The following is a 17,067-nucleotide window of genomic DNA, read 5'->3' on the forward strand; positions in this document are numbered from 1 at the left end:
GAGAATTTTCACCGGCTTTGGTTTTGGGTTTTCTGACATCTCGGCATGACCTAGATATTTTCACGCGTTGTTACACATGAAAGAACCATGGAGTTTCAGGGTCTGATGGCAGATAATACTCCAAGCCGTCACGAAAAAAGCCTTGGACTGCTGACTACCAAATTTGTTTCTTTGCTACAAGAAGCAAAAGATGGAGTGCTTGATCTCAAAGTTGTGAGTTTGAAATAAGTGCTCTTTGAAAGTCAGTCCAAGAATTGATTTTTTTTTCATGTCATTTGAAAGGAATTCAATTTTTGAATAGTTTTTTTTATGATTAGGGAAATAAAGCACGTGATCACAGACAAAAATGTTGACATATATCATTTTTTAGAACACCTTTCGAATTTATTCAGAAACTACAGTAGTAGGCAGCATCTCCTTTATCTTTGTAATATTCACTGTCAAATTGTTATCTCCCTTTATTTTTATTTGAATGTTTGTTGTCAGTCAGATGGTCAGGGGTACTACTTGTACAAGTTATCTTTATTTACTTGAAGAAGTAAACAAAAATATACACATATAAGCAAATAAATAATGTTTGAATAATCTCCCCTTAATGTTCTCAAAAATTTAATTGCAAATTTTTCTTACAATCCCACAGAAGTCCTCAATGGCTCAAGTTTTGAGATGTAAATTCATCATTTCATGCCTTTAATGATTTTTCCCAGGTTTGCTCAATTTTTGTCGAGCCTGCAACTTTTGTTGCAGAAAGCTCGACATAGGGATAGTGATCCGGCGGCGGCGGCTACGGCGGCGGCGGCGGCGGCGGCGGCGGCGGCGGCGGTGTTAGCTCACTTCTTCAAAGCTATATATTTTAGAAAGTGGAAGACGTGGATGCTTCATATATTGTATATAGATGCCTCATGTTACGAAGTTTCCGTCAGTCACATGTCCATTGTCCTTGACCTCATTTTCATGGTTCAGTGACCACTTGAAAAAAAAGTTCAGATTTTTTGTAATTTTAAATTCTCTCTTACTGTAAGTAATAGGATAACTATATTTAGTATGTGCGTACCTTGCAAGGTCCTCATGCCCGTCAGACAGTTTTCACTTGACCTCGACCTCATTTCATGGATCAGTGAACAAGGTTAAGTTTTGGTGGTCAAGTCCATATCTCAGATACTATAAGCAATAGGTCTAGTATATTTGGTGTATGGAAGGACTGTAAGGTGTACATGTCCAACTGGCAGGTGTCATCTGACCTTGACCTCATTTTCATGGTTCAGTGGTTATAGTTAAGTTTTTGTGTTTTGGTCTGTTTTTCTCATACTTTATGCAATAGTTTTACTATATTTGTTGTATGGAATGATTGTAAGGTGTACATGTCTAGCGGGCAGATGTCATCTGACCTTGACCTCATTTTCATGGTTCAGTAGTTATAGTTAAGTTTTTGTGTTTTGGTCTGTTTTTCTCATACTTTATGCAATAGGTTAACTATATTTGTTGTATAAAATGATTGTAAGGTGTACATGTCTAGCGGGCAGATGTCATCTGACCTTGACCTCATTTTCTTAAGTTTTTGAGTTTTGGTCTTTTTATCTTATACTATATGTCATAGGTCAACTATATTTGGTGTATGGAAATATTTTATGATCTATATGTCAGTTCTGCAGGTTTTATTTGACCTTGACCTGGTTTTCACGGTTCATTGCTCTGTGTTAAGTTTTTGTGTTTTGGTCTATTTTCTTAAACTATAAGCAATAGGTCAACTATATTTGTTGTATGGAAGCATTGTTAGCTGTACATGTCTGCCTGGCATATGGTTCAACTGACCTTGACCTCATTTTCATGGTTCATGTTAAGTTTATGTGACAGTCGTAATAAAGCTTTATATTTAGGAGTATCAACATAATATCAATGATTAGTAAAGTAGGCGAGACATTTTAGTGTGTGCACTCTTGTTTAATTAGAGTTCAATGTTTCATCTCATTAGGGACAACATCAAAAGTTCAATGTAGGATAAAAAACTTAATTCACATAGTTTTTTCACTGACCCCACCCCCCCTCTTGACTTAATTTGGGAAAAAATTATTTACCTATATGGGTATAGGTAAAATCGATTTTGGATTAACAAAACTTGTAGCAATGTCTATTTGATTTAAGTTTTTTATCCTACATCGATCTTTTGATGTCGTCCCTTAATTCAACAAAGATACTGATTGCGCAAAGATCTTAAGTATTTGCACAAGGCCTTCAAAAATTGCTCCATGGGGCTTGTAAATGAGCAGTGTTCTGAAGATAACAGACAAATTGGATTTTCATTCTCCATGAAATTACACTTAAATGATTAGTAAAGACATCTGCATAGGGTAGATAATTTAAAATTCTATTAGAGGAGCAAAGAAATCAAAAGAATTCAATAAAAGAAGATACAAATGTACATTTATGTAGGATGACTTTTTTACTTCTACAAGTAAAACATCCGAATGTCTAAGGGACATAACTCAGCCAATATATTTTTTTACCTATACAAGTAAATAAAATTCACTTGTATAAGTATCCTACAAATTTATTTATATAAGTATATTAATATTACTTCTTCAAGTAATTAAAAATAACTTGTGCAAGTATTACCCCTGACTGGTTGTGTTCCCTTGTGGTTCTGTTTTGTGTTCCAAGTTAATTGCAAATTTTGAGTTACCCATAATGAGAATTACATATTGAGTTACCCATAATGAGAATTACATAATTTAACATAGGGAATAATACATGGCAAAATCCGTATCATATTTTGTTTCATCTCGAGACACCAATATCAATCAAAGGGCTTTAGGCCCGAGGGATGATATTGGTCGAGGGTGATACGGCATGTGATACGGATTTTGCCATGTTTTATACGCTTCATCATATATTTCAACAGGAGAGTATTATATTATATGAACTGTTTTCTGATCCATAGCACCAGGTTACCTTGAGTTCTGCTCAATTACTTACAGGGGTGTGGAAATATTTGTTGTGACCACTTGTCCCTGGGCAAGTAAAACTGTAAATTTTACTTGTCCGGAAAAAAAGTTACTTGCCCTGATGGTCCAAATAAATATTGTAGTATTTTATTGTTAGCTAATATATGATTCTTAGCATGGTTTTGCATCCCAAACAAATCAGTGAAATCAATTGGTTTATATGTGTAAAAATTTAGGAATGTTGGAAATGGGTTTATAACATAAATGGGACAGAAACTCAAAAGCAAATCAACTAAATGAAATGACATGTAAAGGACAAGTTTGCAGCATTGTTTTTTAATAAAAATTGTAGCCAGTAGGTACACTACATATACTAAATTTAGAGGATAGTGAGTGAAGAAATGGAAACTAAATAATAGATTAACTAATTATTTCTATCAACTGTCAGACACACTTGGTTTTTTCTTGGTAGTTGAACGCTTCTATTTACCACTTAGACAACACATAAGGTTGCCTTTGATCTATAAATAAGACAAAAACAAAACTTATTATCTGAATTTCTTTCCAAGGGGTAATCTGATATTCATGATGTCTGATATTCTCGCTTCCGTATTTTTTTTTATATACACCTTGACCATCTCTGTTTGCGTTTCATGCTTTCGACTAGACTCGTCATTCTTTTTGTCTTGCTTGCCCGATGTTTTATTTAAAAAGTATTCATCAATCTGAATCTCGATTCAAAATCTTAAGAAATGACACTTCTGGTGAATAGTGGATAAAACATAATCGACGATCCCGGGTCAATGGACAAAGCCAAATGCAATATTACGCGACTCCGGCTTGCATACTTATTAACCGGATTTTTGTGACAAAAATGTCGGTTATTGATTTGGGGATGTACGGCGGGCGGGCGGGCGTCATCAAATGTTGTCCGTGCATTAACTCATGAACCGTTCAACCAAAGCTTTTAAAATTTTAATATGTTGTTACTGACAACTAAATGAAGGTCAAGTTCAATAATGGCGATTTTGACTTTTACCGTTCAGGAGTTATGGTTCTTGAAAGATTGAAAAATGGAGTTTCCAGTCGTGTCCGTGCATTTACGCATGAACTGTTCTACCTAAGCTTCCCAAATTTTAATATGTTGTTACTGATGACAAAATGGAGGTCAAGTTCAATAATGGCGATTTTGACTTTTACCGTTCAGGAGTTATGGTTCTTGAAAGATTGAAAAATGGTGTTTCCAGTTGTGTCCGTGCATTTATGCATGAACTGTTTTACCAAAGCTTCCCAAATTTTAATATGTTGTTACTGATGACAAAATAGAGGTCAAGTTCAATAATGACGATTTTGACTTTTACCGTTCAGGAGTTATGGTTCTTGAAAGATTGAAAAATGGTGTTTCCAGTCGTGTCAGTGCATTTTCTCATGAACCATTCAACCAAAGCTTTTGAAATTTTTATATGTTGTTACTGATGGCAAATTAGAGGTCAAGTTCAATAATGACGATTTTGACTTTTACCTTTCAGGAGTTATGGTTCTTGAAAGATTGTGAAATGGCGTTTCAATTCATGTTGTTGCATTTACTCATGAACCATTTTATCTAAGCTTTTCAAATTTTAAGATGTTGATACTGATGACAAAATGGAGGTCAAATTTGATATTGACGATTTTCACTTTCACCATTCATCAGTAATGGTTCTTGTGATATTGCCAGGACACAAATAAATATTAATAAATCCGGTTTGCTGTCGTTGTGACAGCCTCTTGTTTTTACTCATTTTGGTAATCGATCTATTACCGGAGTTATGTTATTTATCGTCATGAACATTGATGTTTATACTTTTATGTTTTTACTCGCTGATTATTGGTTTCTTTTACATAAATTAAACGTCTTTATACGTTTTGAAATTAATCCTATATTTTTGCTGAATTTGAACTTTGTCTTGTATATTATTTTACTTGTCCACGGGCAACCAACACAAAAATAATTACTTGTCCGGGTGTTAAAATGTATGAGTCGGGCATAGCATTTCCACACCCCTGACTTATCCGAAGCACCTGGGTTACCTTACAATTTGCGTGCTGTTGTTTAAAAAATATTTTTTTCTTTTTGTATTTTTTGTGTGTTTTGCATGTTTTGTATTATTTATAGTTGCATTTAGTGTGCCAAAAAATATGAAAACTTGACGTTCGTGACGTCACATACCAAACAATGACGTCATTCAATAAATTACGTCACTCCCGAATGAATTTTGAGGCACCCTCAAAGAGCAGATTAAATAGTTACATCAGGAATATATATATATTGATGGGACTTGACACTACCTAGTTACTGCAGACTTTATCCTAAATTCATAGTTAAGAATGACACAAAACAAAAACGGACATGTGTGATATACAAACTTGCTAGTATCTTTAAAATAAGTAATGACAACATCGATAAAATAATGAAACTAAATATTAAATAAGCATACCTGTCAACTGTCACTATTTGCGGAGGATTTCCCCCATGGATGCTCTCAAACAGAAATTTTGAAATCGCAACTTTGGCTACAATTTAATACAAAACAATTAATTTTACCATAGGCATGATAGGTTTGGGATTCATAAAATTTGAAGACATGTTACATTGCTTATGTTTTTGCGTCACAGTGAGATGTTACATTGCTCATGTTTTTGCGTCACAGTGAGATGTTACATTGCTCATGTTTTTGAGTCACAATGAGATGTTACATTGCTCATGTTTTTGCATCACAGTGAGATGTTACATTGCGCATGTTTTTGCGTCACAGTGAGATGTTACATTGCTTTGCCTTATGTTTTTGCGTCACAGTGAGATGTTACATTGCTTATGTTTTTTCATCACAATGAGATGTTATATTGCTTATGTTTTTGCGTCACAGTGAGATGTTACATTGCTTATGTTTTTGTGTCACATTGAGATATTACATTGCTTATGTTTTTGCGTCACAATGAGAGATAGTTGTTCAATAAGATAATCTAGCAAAAAGAACTCATCATTAACAAATGATTAATGGCATGAAATGTGTGCCAAATTTTTAAAATTAATATTTGTACTAAATTCTGAATATACAAGGAGGGTTTATGTTGAATATTTTTGAAATTTATTAAAATGAGGTAATGGACAATAGTCAACAGATATGTATAAACCCATGGCCAATTGAAAGCTAACGTCAATTTGATTCTAAATGTCTAAAACCTTTGAACTTTTTTTTATTTACATGTAACTGTGCTGTTTGTAAGCTTCAAGAAAAAAATATTTAGCTGCTTAACTTTTAAAGATACAATGTATGTGGTCAGTTTTTTTTAAAAGGTCAGAATAAATTGGTAAGCATACATGTAGCATGTTAATAATTTTCAAATTTTGAAATGATTTACACTATCAATTTGCTACACACAAAAAACTGGTCCTGATTATGAAATTTTACAAACATACAAAACATGTATGAATGGATATATATATCATCTTATGATATATTTTTAATTTTCAGGCAGCGGACCAATTAGCAGTCAGACAAAAGAGAAGAATTTATGACATAACAAATGTGTTAGAGGGTATTGGTCTGATTGAAAAGAAATCTAAAAATAGCATTCAGTGGAAGTAAGTACTGCACAGTTTTCTCTAAATTAGAAATTAATACTGCATTGTATTACATTTTGTAATTTATAGATTAAGATTAAGATTTTTACAAGAAGAAGATAATTAACCATGAAATATTATGGTGGAGCTAGGATGAAATTTGAAAAAAGGCAGGACAGGGGTCTTGTCTGTGTAGAAAAAGGCAGGCTGACAATTTAAAAAAAAATGCAGGATAAACTAATAAAAAAAAGTCAGGACAACATTTCCAACCTAGACCCCCCCCCCCTTTAAATCAAATGGTAGCTCCTTAACTATAAATAAATATTGAAGACATACATTTAAACAACTTTAAATTAATACTTTAATTGTATTCTGACTCTGAGCTTATGCATGGAAGAATATCAACATACTTAAAAGAAATAGAGCAACAATGCAACAACAAATGACATTAAAAAAATATACATTTTTATTTTATGCCAAATGTGATAGTTATCCAAAATTTTTTGTAGGAAACACTGGAAAGATTATCTATAGTATAGAGTTGAATAATTAAGTGTTGTAGTAGGTGCTAAGGGAATGTATTAGAAAGGAATTACCAAATACAGATTACTAGTAGTTTATAATTTCATGTGTAACAATATTAATATTTTGTGATTGTAATTTATATTATAAATCATTTTTCTATCCATACCAGTTGGATACAACATTGTACAACTGCTGAAAAAAAGTTGTGTTTGTTCTTAATACAATGTAGACATTATTAACATGATTATAATTGTATACACATTCATATGCAAGTATTTGATTTTTACAGAGGAGCATGTCCAGGGTACCCTACAGATACATCAGTGTCCTGTGAAAAGTAAGATCTATATTTACATACAACAGTGATATGACATATCTTATATAAGTATAAAAAAGACATGCATTAAAACTAAAATTATTTTTAGTTTTCAACCTAAAGATTTTTTTTATTAAAAACAACAATGATTCCTGATGGGGTTGACTTGACCAATTATCCAGAATTATCACTACTTTTGAGATAAAAAACAAAACCCTAATAAACCAATGCATTGAGCCCATTATTATATACATTTGTATTTCCTAATAATAAAGATTTAACCAAGAGAATTACCGATGAAATCTAAACAACAATATCCAAGTTACCAAATAATGTGTATAACCATACTTGTCTAGAAATTACATAGATTGTACAGTCATGACAGTACATGTTTCATGAATATTGTTCTAAAAGTATTGATGATGTCATTGTTATGTTTAAGTAATATTTTTTTGTTATCAAATCATAGTTATCTTCCTTAGTCTATAATTGTAGTTGAACAATAGTATTCCTATAGGTCCTATGTAGAACACTAAGATTGATTAATTACATTTCTACATTTACAGTCAGTCAACTGGAACAGAAGTATCAGAAAGACTACTGACCTTAAAGAACGAAATCAGTGATTTAGACAGACAGGAAAAAGAATTAGATCAACACAAATTGTGGGTTCAACAAAGTATAAAAAATGTTACAGATGAAGTCACAAATACTCGGTATCCTTTCTAACTATGAGTGGCAGATCTCTTCAATGACAGAATGGTTTACAGGGGGTTTGAAACCTCCACCTTTCGTTAGAGAAAATGATGAAGCTTCTCATTTCCTCATTTTCAGTTCAAATCAATGAGAAAAGCAAAGACAATAGTTGATAATTTAATTCTTACTTGTTCATTGGTAAATTAATGCAAAACTGATTACTGTTACATGTATATTCATATTAAGATTTCACCACTGCATTAAGTGGGATATTCCACCATATTTCACCTTTCTGATGGTCAACAGTAAACTTTATTTCTGCATCCATCATCATGCAAAGTAATTTTTTGGATTGTAGTCACAAGAACAAATCATAAATAGATATTTGAAGCTATAATAAAACTTTACAAATGATAAGTTGAAAACGATCACACCCATATATGAAAGAAGGAGATATAAAAGATTACCAATACATACATAAAAACCACCAAAAAATACAGTTCTGGCATTCATTACAGTAATGGATGAAATCTAGACATAAAGGAGTACATATACATCAAGGCAAATTTTGATTAAACATTAAAATACATTACATATTTCTAAATGTGGTTAAATTAATTTAATATTTAATCTAAAGGTAATTTGATGGTTAAGGGACACTAAATAGGTCAGGAAGGATATCTGTGATAAACATAATTTCCTTAATGATGACAAGATTAGCCTATGTAACACATGAAGATATTTGTCGGTGCTTTAAAGGTGATACATTACTAGCTATACAAGCCCCCTCAGGTACACAACTAGAAGTTCCTATTCCAGAATTGGTAAGTACTCTATGTACAATTTGGCTTTAAATTTGTCCTTAATAGTTTTGTATACAGCACATGGCTCACGAAAAAGTTACCTGTTAACATATTAAAGTCATATTTTCAAATATAACAAAAAGTGCCAAACTCACATTTTTGAGAAATAACACTCAGATGGAAATTCCATTATATTCCGTTTCTGCTTTCTCTGTGCCACTGAAACATGTAACATTTTATAAGTGATCTACAAAATGATGTATGATATTTCGGTTGTTGAAATTATTAAATCCTTCGTAACTTGCCTTTTAAGTAGGTCAATCAATAAATAATTACGGTCTATCAAAATTGCCATGTTTAAATAAATTATATTTTCATTAATCATCTAGGATTTATGAGAGGGTTTTAAGAATCTTATTGTCTTTTCAGGGTCTGAATTATAAAAAGAATTATCAGATTCATCTCAAAAGTACCTCCGGTGCCATAAATGTTCTGTTAGTAAATAAAGACACAGAGGAAACCAGTCCTGTGGTTGTACAGGTACCCCCTCCTCAGGAAGATCCACAGAATCAAAATGTCGATCCTGATCCTAAAAATACAAATAAACAGGGAAAGGTAAGTAAATAGATTTGTATGAGTGACCTAATTACACCAAAATGTCTTATTGACATAATCAAAAAGTTATCTTGAAACGCAGAAATACCAAGGAATGATCTAAACCTGTTTTGTGAAGAAAGAGGACCTTAGCCTTGCTGTAACGGCACTGTTCTCTAGATCTCCGAGAACGTGTACTGTTTGTCCAGATTATAGCGCTCATATATAGACTTATTCTTTGATCAATTTTCGTTTCAACTGGCCCCTGAATTTCACCTTGCATGCTTTTTTTTTTCGTTTCAAAATAACTTTCCGTTATTAAGAATTGTGAACTTAAATCTGCCCACCTGCCCCACAGATATAAGCTTGACTTTAAGAAAAAAAAGTTCACACAAGGCCATGTCATGCATGTGATTAATATAGTTTTTAGAAAAATTGAAATGATTGGTTTTTGTTGTTTAAAAATTTGACATTACCTATATTACAAGTTATATGGTTCGATACAGATCCATAGAGGGTTAGTAAAATCCATAGAGGATGAGACCGGAGGCCGAATCCCCTATGGATTTTATTCACCCTCAATGGATCTGTAGGGGGTCAGTAGTAAACCGTATAATGAATTTATCGCACGCTCAACATTTTCTGTTGCGTGTTGTGGAAAAATTAACAATGAAACACAACTACATTAATAGATAGCTTCATGAACCCCCTATGAAATTTAGTAACCCCTACGGTCTCATGGGGGGTCACCACGTGACGGCGTTAAACCAATCACAAAGTGATAATTTACCCATGGTGCGATAAACTATATGGTATGATTTCACAATGATAAATATTAATTAGTAATTAACAGTATTTCTGTTAAAACAGTAGGCTGTGAAATGTGCATGTTCATAGCAGTAATTTTGCTAGTGCTCGTCACTTTCGTAATTTATGAAAGGGTTTTCGCATTGACGAAAGTAATTCAAATCAATTTCGTCACTTAAATTTTGAAAGTGTAAAAATATTTTTCGCATTAAAATACTATAAATCTACCTGTCTTTATGTTTTTGACAAGTTTATGATCCCCAGGTAATTAACATTTTCAACAGGTGGTGCAAGTTGTGATTACAACTAATACGCTTATCGCCATCGGATGGGTCACTAATCCGTTAATTATTAATAAACCTCCTGATTGACCATCATAATTATTTCCCCAGGAAAATCAGTCAGTATTTCAACAACCAGGAGTATAGTTTAGTCATTTGATCGAAATTGTTACCCCCCGGACAGTTCGCATTTGAATTTCAATATTTCTCAGTTCGTTTGTCGTAGATTCGTCATTCGAACGCATTTTCGTCATTATTGATATAAATTGCCATAAAAAACTTATGTCAATTTCCATTTAAAAAATAGAACTTTAGTCAAAACGTTCAGAAATGTCCTCACGGGTTAAACAGGTGCTTCCTGTACTGTGTGCTACGCATGCGTGAAAGTATTCCTATGACTATTTATAGACCCGGATTATAAACGAAAATACGAAATCATTTAGAACAAGAGAGACAAATAAATATCTCTTACTAAAGGAATTTAAACCAAAAAATTATAATTTCCTGAAAGAATCCGGACTCGTTTTGAATTAATTATCCATGTGTAACTTTCCGTTTTTCGTTTCATTTTTAAAACAGAAAGTAGTAAATGTGATCTTTTCTTGATTTGTTTACAACCTTCTTTCAGTCGTTATATTTGTTTTAAAAAGGATTTTATACAGTTCCAACTTAATAAAAAGGATTTACAAATATCGATTTAGACGTTTTATAAGGATAATGATTGTGCAGTGATATAATCATTGCAAGTTAATTTCTGCTGTTATTCCTTGTTTTAAAAAAATGAATCCAACTTTTGTTGATCAGGAATGTCCTCTGGAACAAACTGAAAAGAAATTGTGTTCTAAGTTTCCACATTCCATGTCAGAATCTTTCATAATAAGGGCCAATACAGACTATTATACAGTCAAATCTTACAATACTGACTGCCAATCATGCCCAAGTCCTGTGAAATCTGACAAAGTCAAAGATGAAGCTAGTAATAAACATCCTTGGTCCCTTACTGTTACACAAAAAAGGTTGATTTTCATAGACCGCAAAAGTGACTAAAGCCCTCAAAATCCTAGCTTAAGGTGGTACCTAACACTACAGGGAGATAACTCTGTAAAGACAGCTAAACATTTTAATTACGTTGTGTTGTAAAAGGAATAATAAGCTTCTCAATGATCAAAATTGGTGTTTGTCAAACTTCTATATAACCAGTGTAATTTTTCTGACAAAACGGTTGGTTCAAAATTTTTGAAATTTTTTATATTTTCGTTAAAGAGTCAAAGTAAATACTTTGACAAAATTTTATGAAAATTAAACGAGCCAAATAAATTTTAGTGAAAGTGTTGGGTACCACCTTAAACCCTGTCATAGTATTCTCTGAATATTCTGGAACATTTAGCAACACTACAGGGTAGCTTAGTGAATTTGCACCGTTTTCAATTTAAAAAAAAAACTTGCAAAAATGAAGAATATAAATATGATTAATTTTATAACATTAGATTCTATTTTTAATAGTCCAACAATGCTTGATTATAAGAATATTTTAAATTATTTATTGAACACTGAACAAGATCTGAGTATTAAACATTTGTATTTTCTGTATTTTTGTAGAATGTGCGGTCACCCATAAAATCTCCATTAAGGCAGTCTCAGCCAGCAGCAGACTTTGATACGTCCAGAATGGCCACTAGATCATCGCCAAGGAAAACACAACCACAGCCATCAACATCATCAGCACTTCCATGTAAGGAAACTTTAATTTTTTTATTTTCTAACATAAGAGTTGCAGAAATATATAAAGTTTTAAAAACCTGGTATTTACTGGTTGAGGAGTCAACCCTGTGCATTATTGATTAAAGCCATCACTCTTATTAACATTATTAAAAAGCAATAAAGTTTGTTATTTTTTGAACTGCAGAAATATAAAAAGTTTTTTAGTAACTGGCATTTAATGGCTGAAGAGTCAACCATGTGAAATATTAAATAAAGACTGGGTATGTGTTTAAACGTAAAAAGTAATTTAGAATGTTATGTTATGAACTAAAAGAATGACTTATTTTTTGTAGTTTCTACATCAAACTTGCTAGATCCCAATGACCTGTTTGATCCATCCAGAGCAGATCTAGGTAAGACATATGCATACAAAATTAATTGAAATTTAGTAGATTGAAATTTGATTATTCAAATAATTTTAAAACTCGTACAATACAGAAGCAGGGGCTGACAATAACTTATTAAAATTTAATGTGCAAGATGATACTGTAAATTCAGAAAATAATGCAAGGTTTTTATTACTGCAAATAATGCTACTGGATGAGTATCGCAATAATAAGACTGTAGGTATCTAAAAACTTCTCAGATTAATTCATATTAGTTGCATGAATAGGAAGATAGTCTCAAAGGATAACCAATATTCTACATATAATTTAAAAACACAAAATGTAAATTTATTCAAAATAATAAAATGGGTCCTTTTTATCAGGCCAAATAAAAATATATGTGTGGTTCCAGTAACCCCACCGACCCTAGTTAAAACCCCCCCGACCCTAGAACTTTTTAATTCATTTCTGAAAAATAAATTTTCAAACGATCAAATTTTGAGGATTGTGAATTAAAATAATTAAATTCATAGATTTCTGTCATCTGAATTTCCATCACAAGTATCTGTTATGGCTAAAATGCAACAATTCATAACAGAATGCAACAAAATTAACTAAAAACGTATCATGACTGTTTTTTTTACAACCAAACACATGTAAAATTGGTGGACTTCCAGTTGGGGCGTGTATAATACCGGAAACAATTTCGGGAAACACACGATTTTTTTCCGGATTTTGACATTCAAAAATAAAAATTAAAAAAAAAAAAAAAAAATTTGCCGACCTACCGACCCTATTTTTTAAAAGTATGTAACTGGAACCACACATATATTTTTATTTGGCCTCAACAATAAGTTCAAACTTCTGACATTGACTTAAATAGGTTTTATGTACAGCAAGATTAGTTTAAATTTAGGAAACAAAGAAAAGATATTTTCTCTTCTACATCCAAGAAATTTCCCTAATCAATCGCTTATGAAATTTGGGGTTATATTGATACCATAAGATAAAGTTAACACAAGATGAAAAATGTCAGTCATTTTATTTAAAATAAAAATAACTCTTTCATTTCAAGAATACCAGTAACTTAAAAAGTATGGAATTTTATAGTGGTGCTGTTTCAGAAATGTATAGGTTATATTAAACTATTGTGTATTTTATATCTGTAGATGGTATGGATGGTGACCTGATAGAAGAGTTAATGTCATCAGAAGGTAAGAGTTATCTCCCTTTACTCTCTGTGTAATCATTACAGCAATCTGATTCAAAATCCTTCTGCCTTTGTGAATTTTGTGTTATTTTTTTCATTATTTTTTGTAAACATGTATATTTTTGAGGTTGTAATTGTCCCTATTTTGATGCATAACCTTCCCTGCATTTGTTGAATTTGGGAACAATTCAACCATAACCTTCCATGTAGGTATTCAATTAAGAAACAATCCAACCATAACCTTCCATGTAGGTATTCAATTCAGAAACAATTCAATGATACATGAACCACTAGTATCAATATTTCAGGAGAGACCTTCGGATTCACAGAACACTTTTCAAAATATTTTGCTGATTGCTCATCAAGATTCTTGCATTAGTACAGTTTATACAAAAAAAGTGATTGAGTTCATTGGCTAGTTTGCATTTAAAATGATTGCTTTATTGAAGGTAGGTTGATGACTTTTAGATGACACGTTGATAAATAAACAAATTAGGAGTTATATCATATTTATCTTTTCACACTTGATCATGGAAAGTGAAATTATTGTATTAATTTGAAAAGAGCATTCAGTGAAAATCCTTGATAACTAATTGATTAAATTATGTGATAAATGTTATTCATAATTTTTCTCTCATATTTTCAGCATTTGCACCACTTTTGAGATTGAGTCCACCCCCAAGTGATAAAGATTATTATTTCAATTTAGACGATTCTGAAGGAGCATGTGATCTGTTTGATGTGCCTTTATTAACCATGTGATAATTAGAACTACCTCATTACGTGTAGATTTAGTGCTATTATAGTTATATACCACTGCTAAAAATTAGAACCTCATTAATGCTATTGAATAAGGGTGTGTGTTTTAATGTACGGAAAATGTCAGTGAAGTATTAAGGAGGTTTTATATTTTAAAAGTGGTAAATACTTAAATGCAGACAGTTACCAGGATCTGAATTATTTTTTGAAATAATTTATACCACTTCACATTTCATTTGACAAGCATATGAATATTTTGAAACTCACATAAGATATTTTTATTACAATACTTCATGGTTGAGCCCTAAAATAGGGTAAACTTGTTTTTATCATCTGTTTCATACATAAGAACTGGGACCAAATTTTTTGTAGATAAACAGTCCTCGGGAAAGGCAACTTTGGATATAAAAATATAGTGATTTATCTTGCATACATAAATGGCTACTTATATATTTGTGGACATCAATTTATAATCAATGTTAATACAATAGACCTTTAAATGTACAGTATTGATTTATCCTTTATTATATCCAATTACTTAGACTGTCATTATGTTAAGAACTTGTCTTATTCCATTTTACAATGTTTGAAATTATGTATTAAATTTTTTTAAGGTAGCTAGGGCATTGAATATTTTAGTCAAGCAGTTATTTGAATTGTCCGCAATTTATTTTCTGGCCAGACATAGTGGTCCTTTTAAATCGAAAATTATTTTTGTCTAAATATTTTACATGCCAAAGAGTTACAGATCACTTCCCTCCAAAAGAAGTCTGATTTCAAAAGTAATAATTAATGATAGTGGATGCTAACCTGGCAAAGAATATTAAGTTTAAGAGATATTTCATGCTGTGATAATGTAACAGGAGGCTTTCATTTAAATTAAGTACGAAAGAGTCTAATATTTACAGAAATTTTTATTCAAGCATTTATTCGATAGTTCATTTGCATTTTATTTTCACTTTTGAGTATTTGCATTTGTGTTGGAAAAAGAATGTGTTCAGTCACACTATGTAGACAGCATTAATCCTTCATTTCAACATTTATTCATTTCAAATTTGTTTTGATCCTTAATATGTAAAACTTTTTATGTAACTTTTGGAAGGGTTTGCTTTAGTTTTGTTTTCATTTTACAATTTTTCCATAGGAGACTGGGTAATAATAATTTGATGTGTATGGAATTTCATCTCACTTTGGTGATAACAGTGATTTATAAATAACAAGATGTAAATATTCATATTTATAAAACTAGTGAAGTTTGTGTTTTATGTTTATTTTTGATATTAATGTGTTCAAAATTAATCCAAATAGATAATAATAGTTCTTTGAAATTATAAGTGAATAATAATGCTGTGATTTGAATATAAATAGTATACAAAAACTATTTCAAGTGCTGCAAAAAGATCAGGACCTAAAAATTATGTCACAATTTAGATGTATATTTTCTTTCTGTATCAATTGTATCACTATAGAATATAACTATTGTATGATATGTTCTTTTTTCTGACAAGCATTTAAAAAAAGAAAACTGTAATAGTCTTTCTAATAAATGTTTATTTTATCTTTATGCTATGGCAAAATGAATTTATAAGGTAGATTCTAATTTCTAACATAGGTATGAACATTTTTCAGCCTCATAAAAAATGTCTTATCATTTTAAATTTTATTTTTTTTACATAATAAAGAGAGGCCAAACATTTTTTATAAGAACAGAGATGATATCATTTTTTGTCGAGCCTGCAACTTTTGTTGCAGAAAGCTCAACATAGGGATAGTGATCCGGCGGCGGCGGCGGTGTTAGCTAACTTCTACAAAGCTTTATATTTTAGAAGGTGGAAGACCTGGATGCTTCATACTTTGTATATAGATGCCTCATGTTACGAAGTTTCCGTCACTCACATGTCCAATGTCCTTGACCTCATTTTCATGGTTCAGTGACCACTTGAAAAAAAAGTTCAGATTTTTTGTAATGTTGAATTCTCTCTTATTATAAGTAATAGGATAACTATATTTGATATGTGCGTACCTTGAAAGGTCCTCATGTCTGTCAGACAGTTTTCACTTGACCTCAACCTCATTTCATGGATCAGTGAACAAGGTTAAGTTTTGGTGGTCAAGTCCATATCTCAGATACTACAAGCAATAGGGCTAGTATATTCGGTGTATGGAAGGACTGTAAGGTGTACATGTCCAACTGGCAGGTGTCATCTGACCTTGACCTCATTTTCATGGTTCAGTGGTTATAGTTAAATTTTTGTGTTTTGGTCTGTTTTTCTCATAGTATATGCAATAGGTCTACTATATTTGTTGTATGGAATGATTGTAAGGTGTACCTATCTAGCGGGCAGATGTCATGTGACCTTGACCTCATTTTCATGGTTCAGTGGTCAAAGTTAAGTTTTTGAGTTTTGGTCTTTTTATCTAATACTATATGCCATAGGTCATC

General features: G+C 31.7%; 1 protein-coding gene across 1 annotated transcript; it reads left to right on the top strand.

Moving 5' to 3' along the window:
* The first annotated feature begins 43 nt into the window (after window positions 1-43).
* On the top strand, window positions 44-14,776 carry LOC143079148 (transcription factor E2F5-like). Its single transcript, XM_076254367.1, has 10 exons — window positions 44-213; window positions 6,458-6,567; window positions 7,361-7,408; window positions 7,954-8,103; window positions 8,799-8,907; window positions 9,316-9,501; window positions 12,168-12,300; window positions 12,623-12,682; window positions 13,825-13,869; window positions 14,512-14,776. The coding sequence occupies exons 1-10, from the start codon at window positions 88-90 to the stop codon at window positions 14,625-14,627; spliced, it is 1,083 nt and encodes a 360-aa protein (XP_076110482.1). The 5' UTR covers window positions 44-87; the 3' UTR covers window positions 14,628-14,776.
* Window positions 14,777-17,067: the final 2,291 nt, after the last annotated feature.

This window comes from Mytilus galloprovincialis, chromosome 6 (assembly GCF_965363235.1).
Source record: "Mytilus galloprovincialis chromosome 6, xbMytGall1.hap1.1, whole genome shotgun sequence".
Taxonomy (NCBI): Eukaryota; Metazoa; Mollusca; class Bivalvia; order Mytilida; family Mytilidae; genus Mytilus; species Mytilus galloprovincialis.

Excerpts from the sequence above, each read along its gene's own strand:
- LOC143079148 (XM_076254367.1), top strand. The coding sequence starts at position 88 with ATGGAGTTTCAGGGTCTGATGGCAGATAATACTCCAAGCCGTCACGAA. Across the intron at positions 8,104-8,798 it reads GATGAAGTCACAAATACTCG|ATTAGCCTATGTAACACATG; the intron begins GTATCCTTTCTA and ends AATGATGACAAG. Across the intron at positions 8,908-9,315 it reads AAGTTCCTATTCCAGAATTG|GGTCTGAATTATAAAAAGAA; the intron begins GTAAGTACTCTA and ends TTGTCTTTTCAG.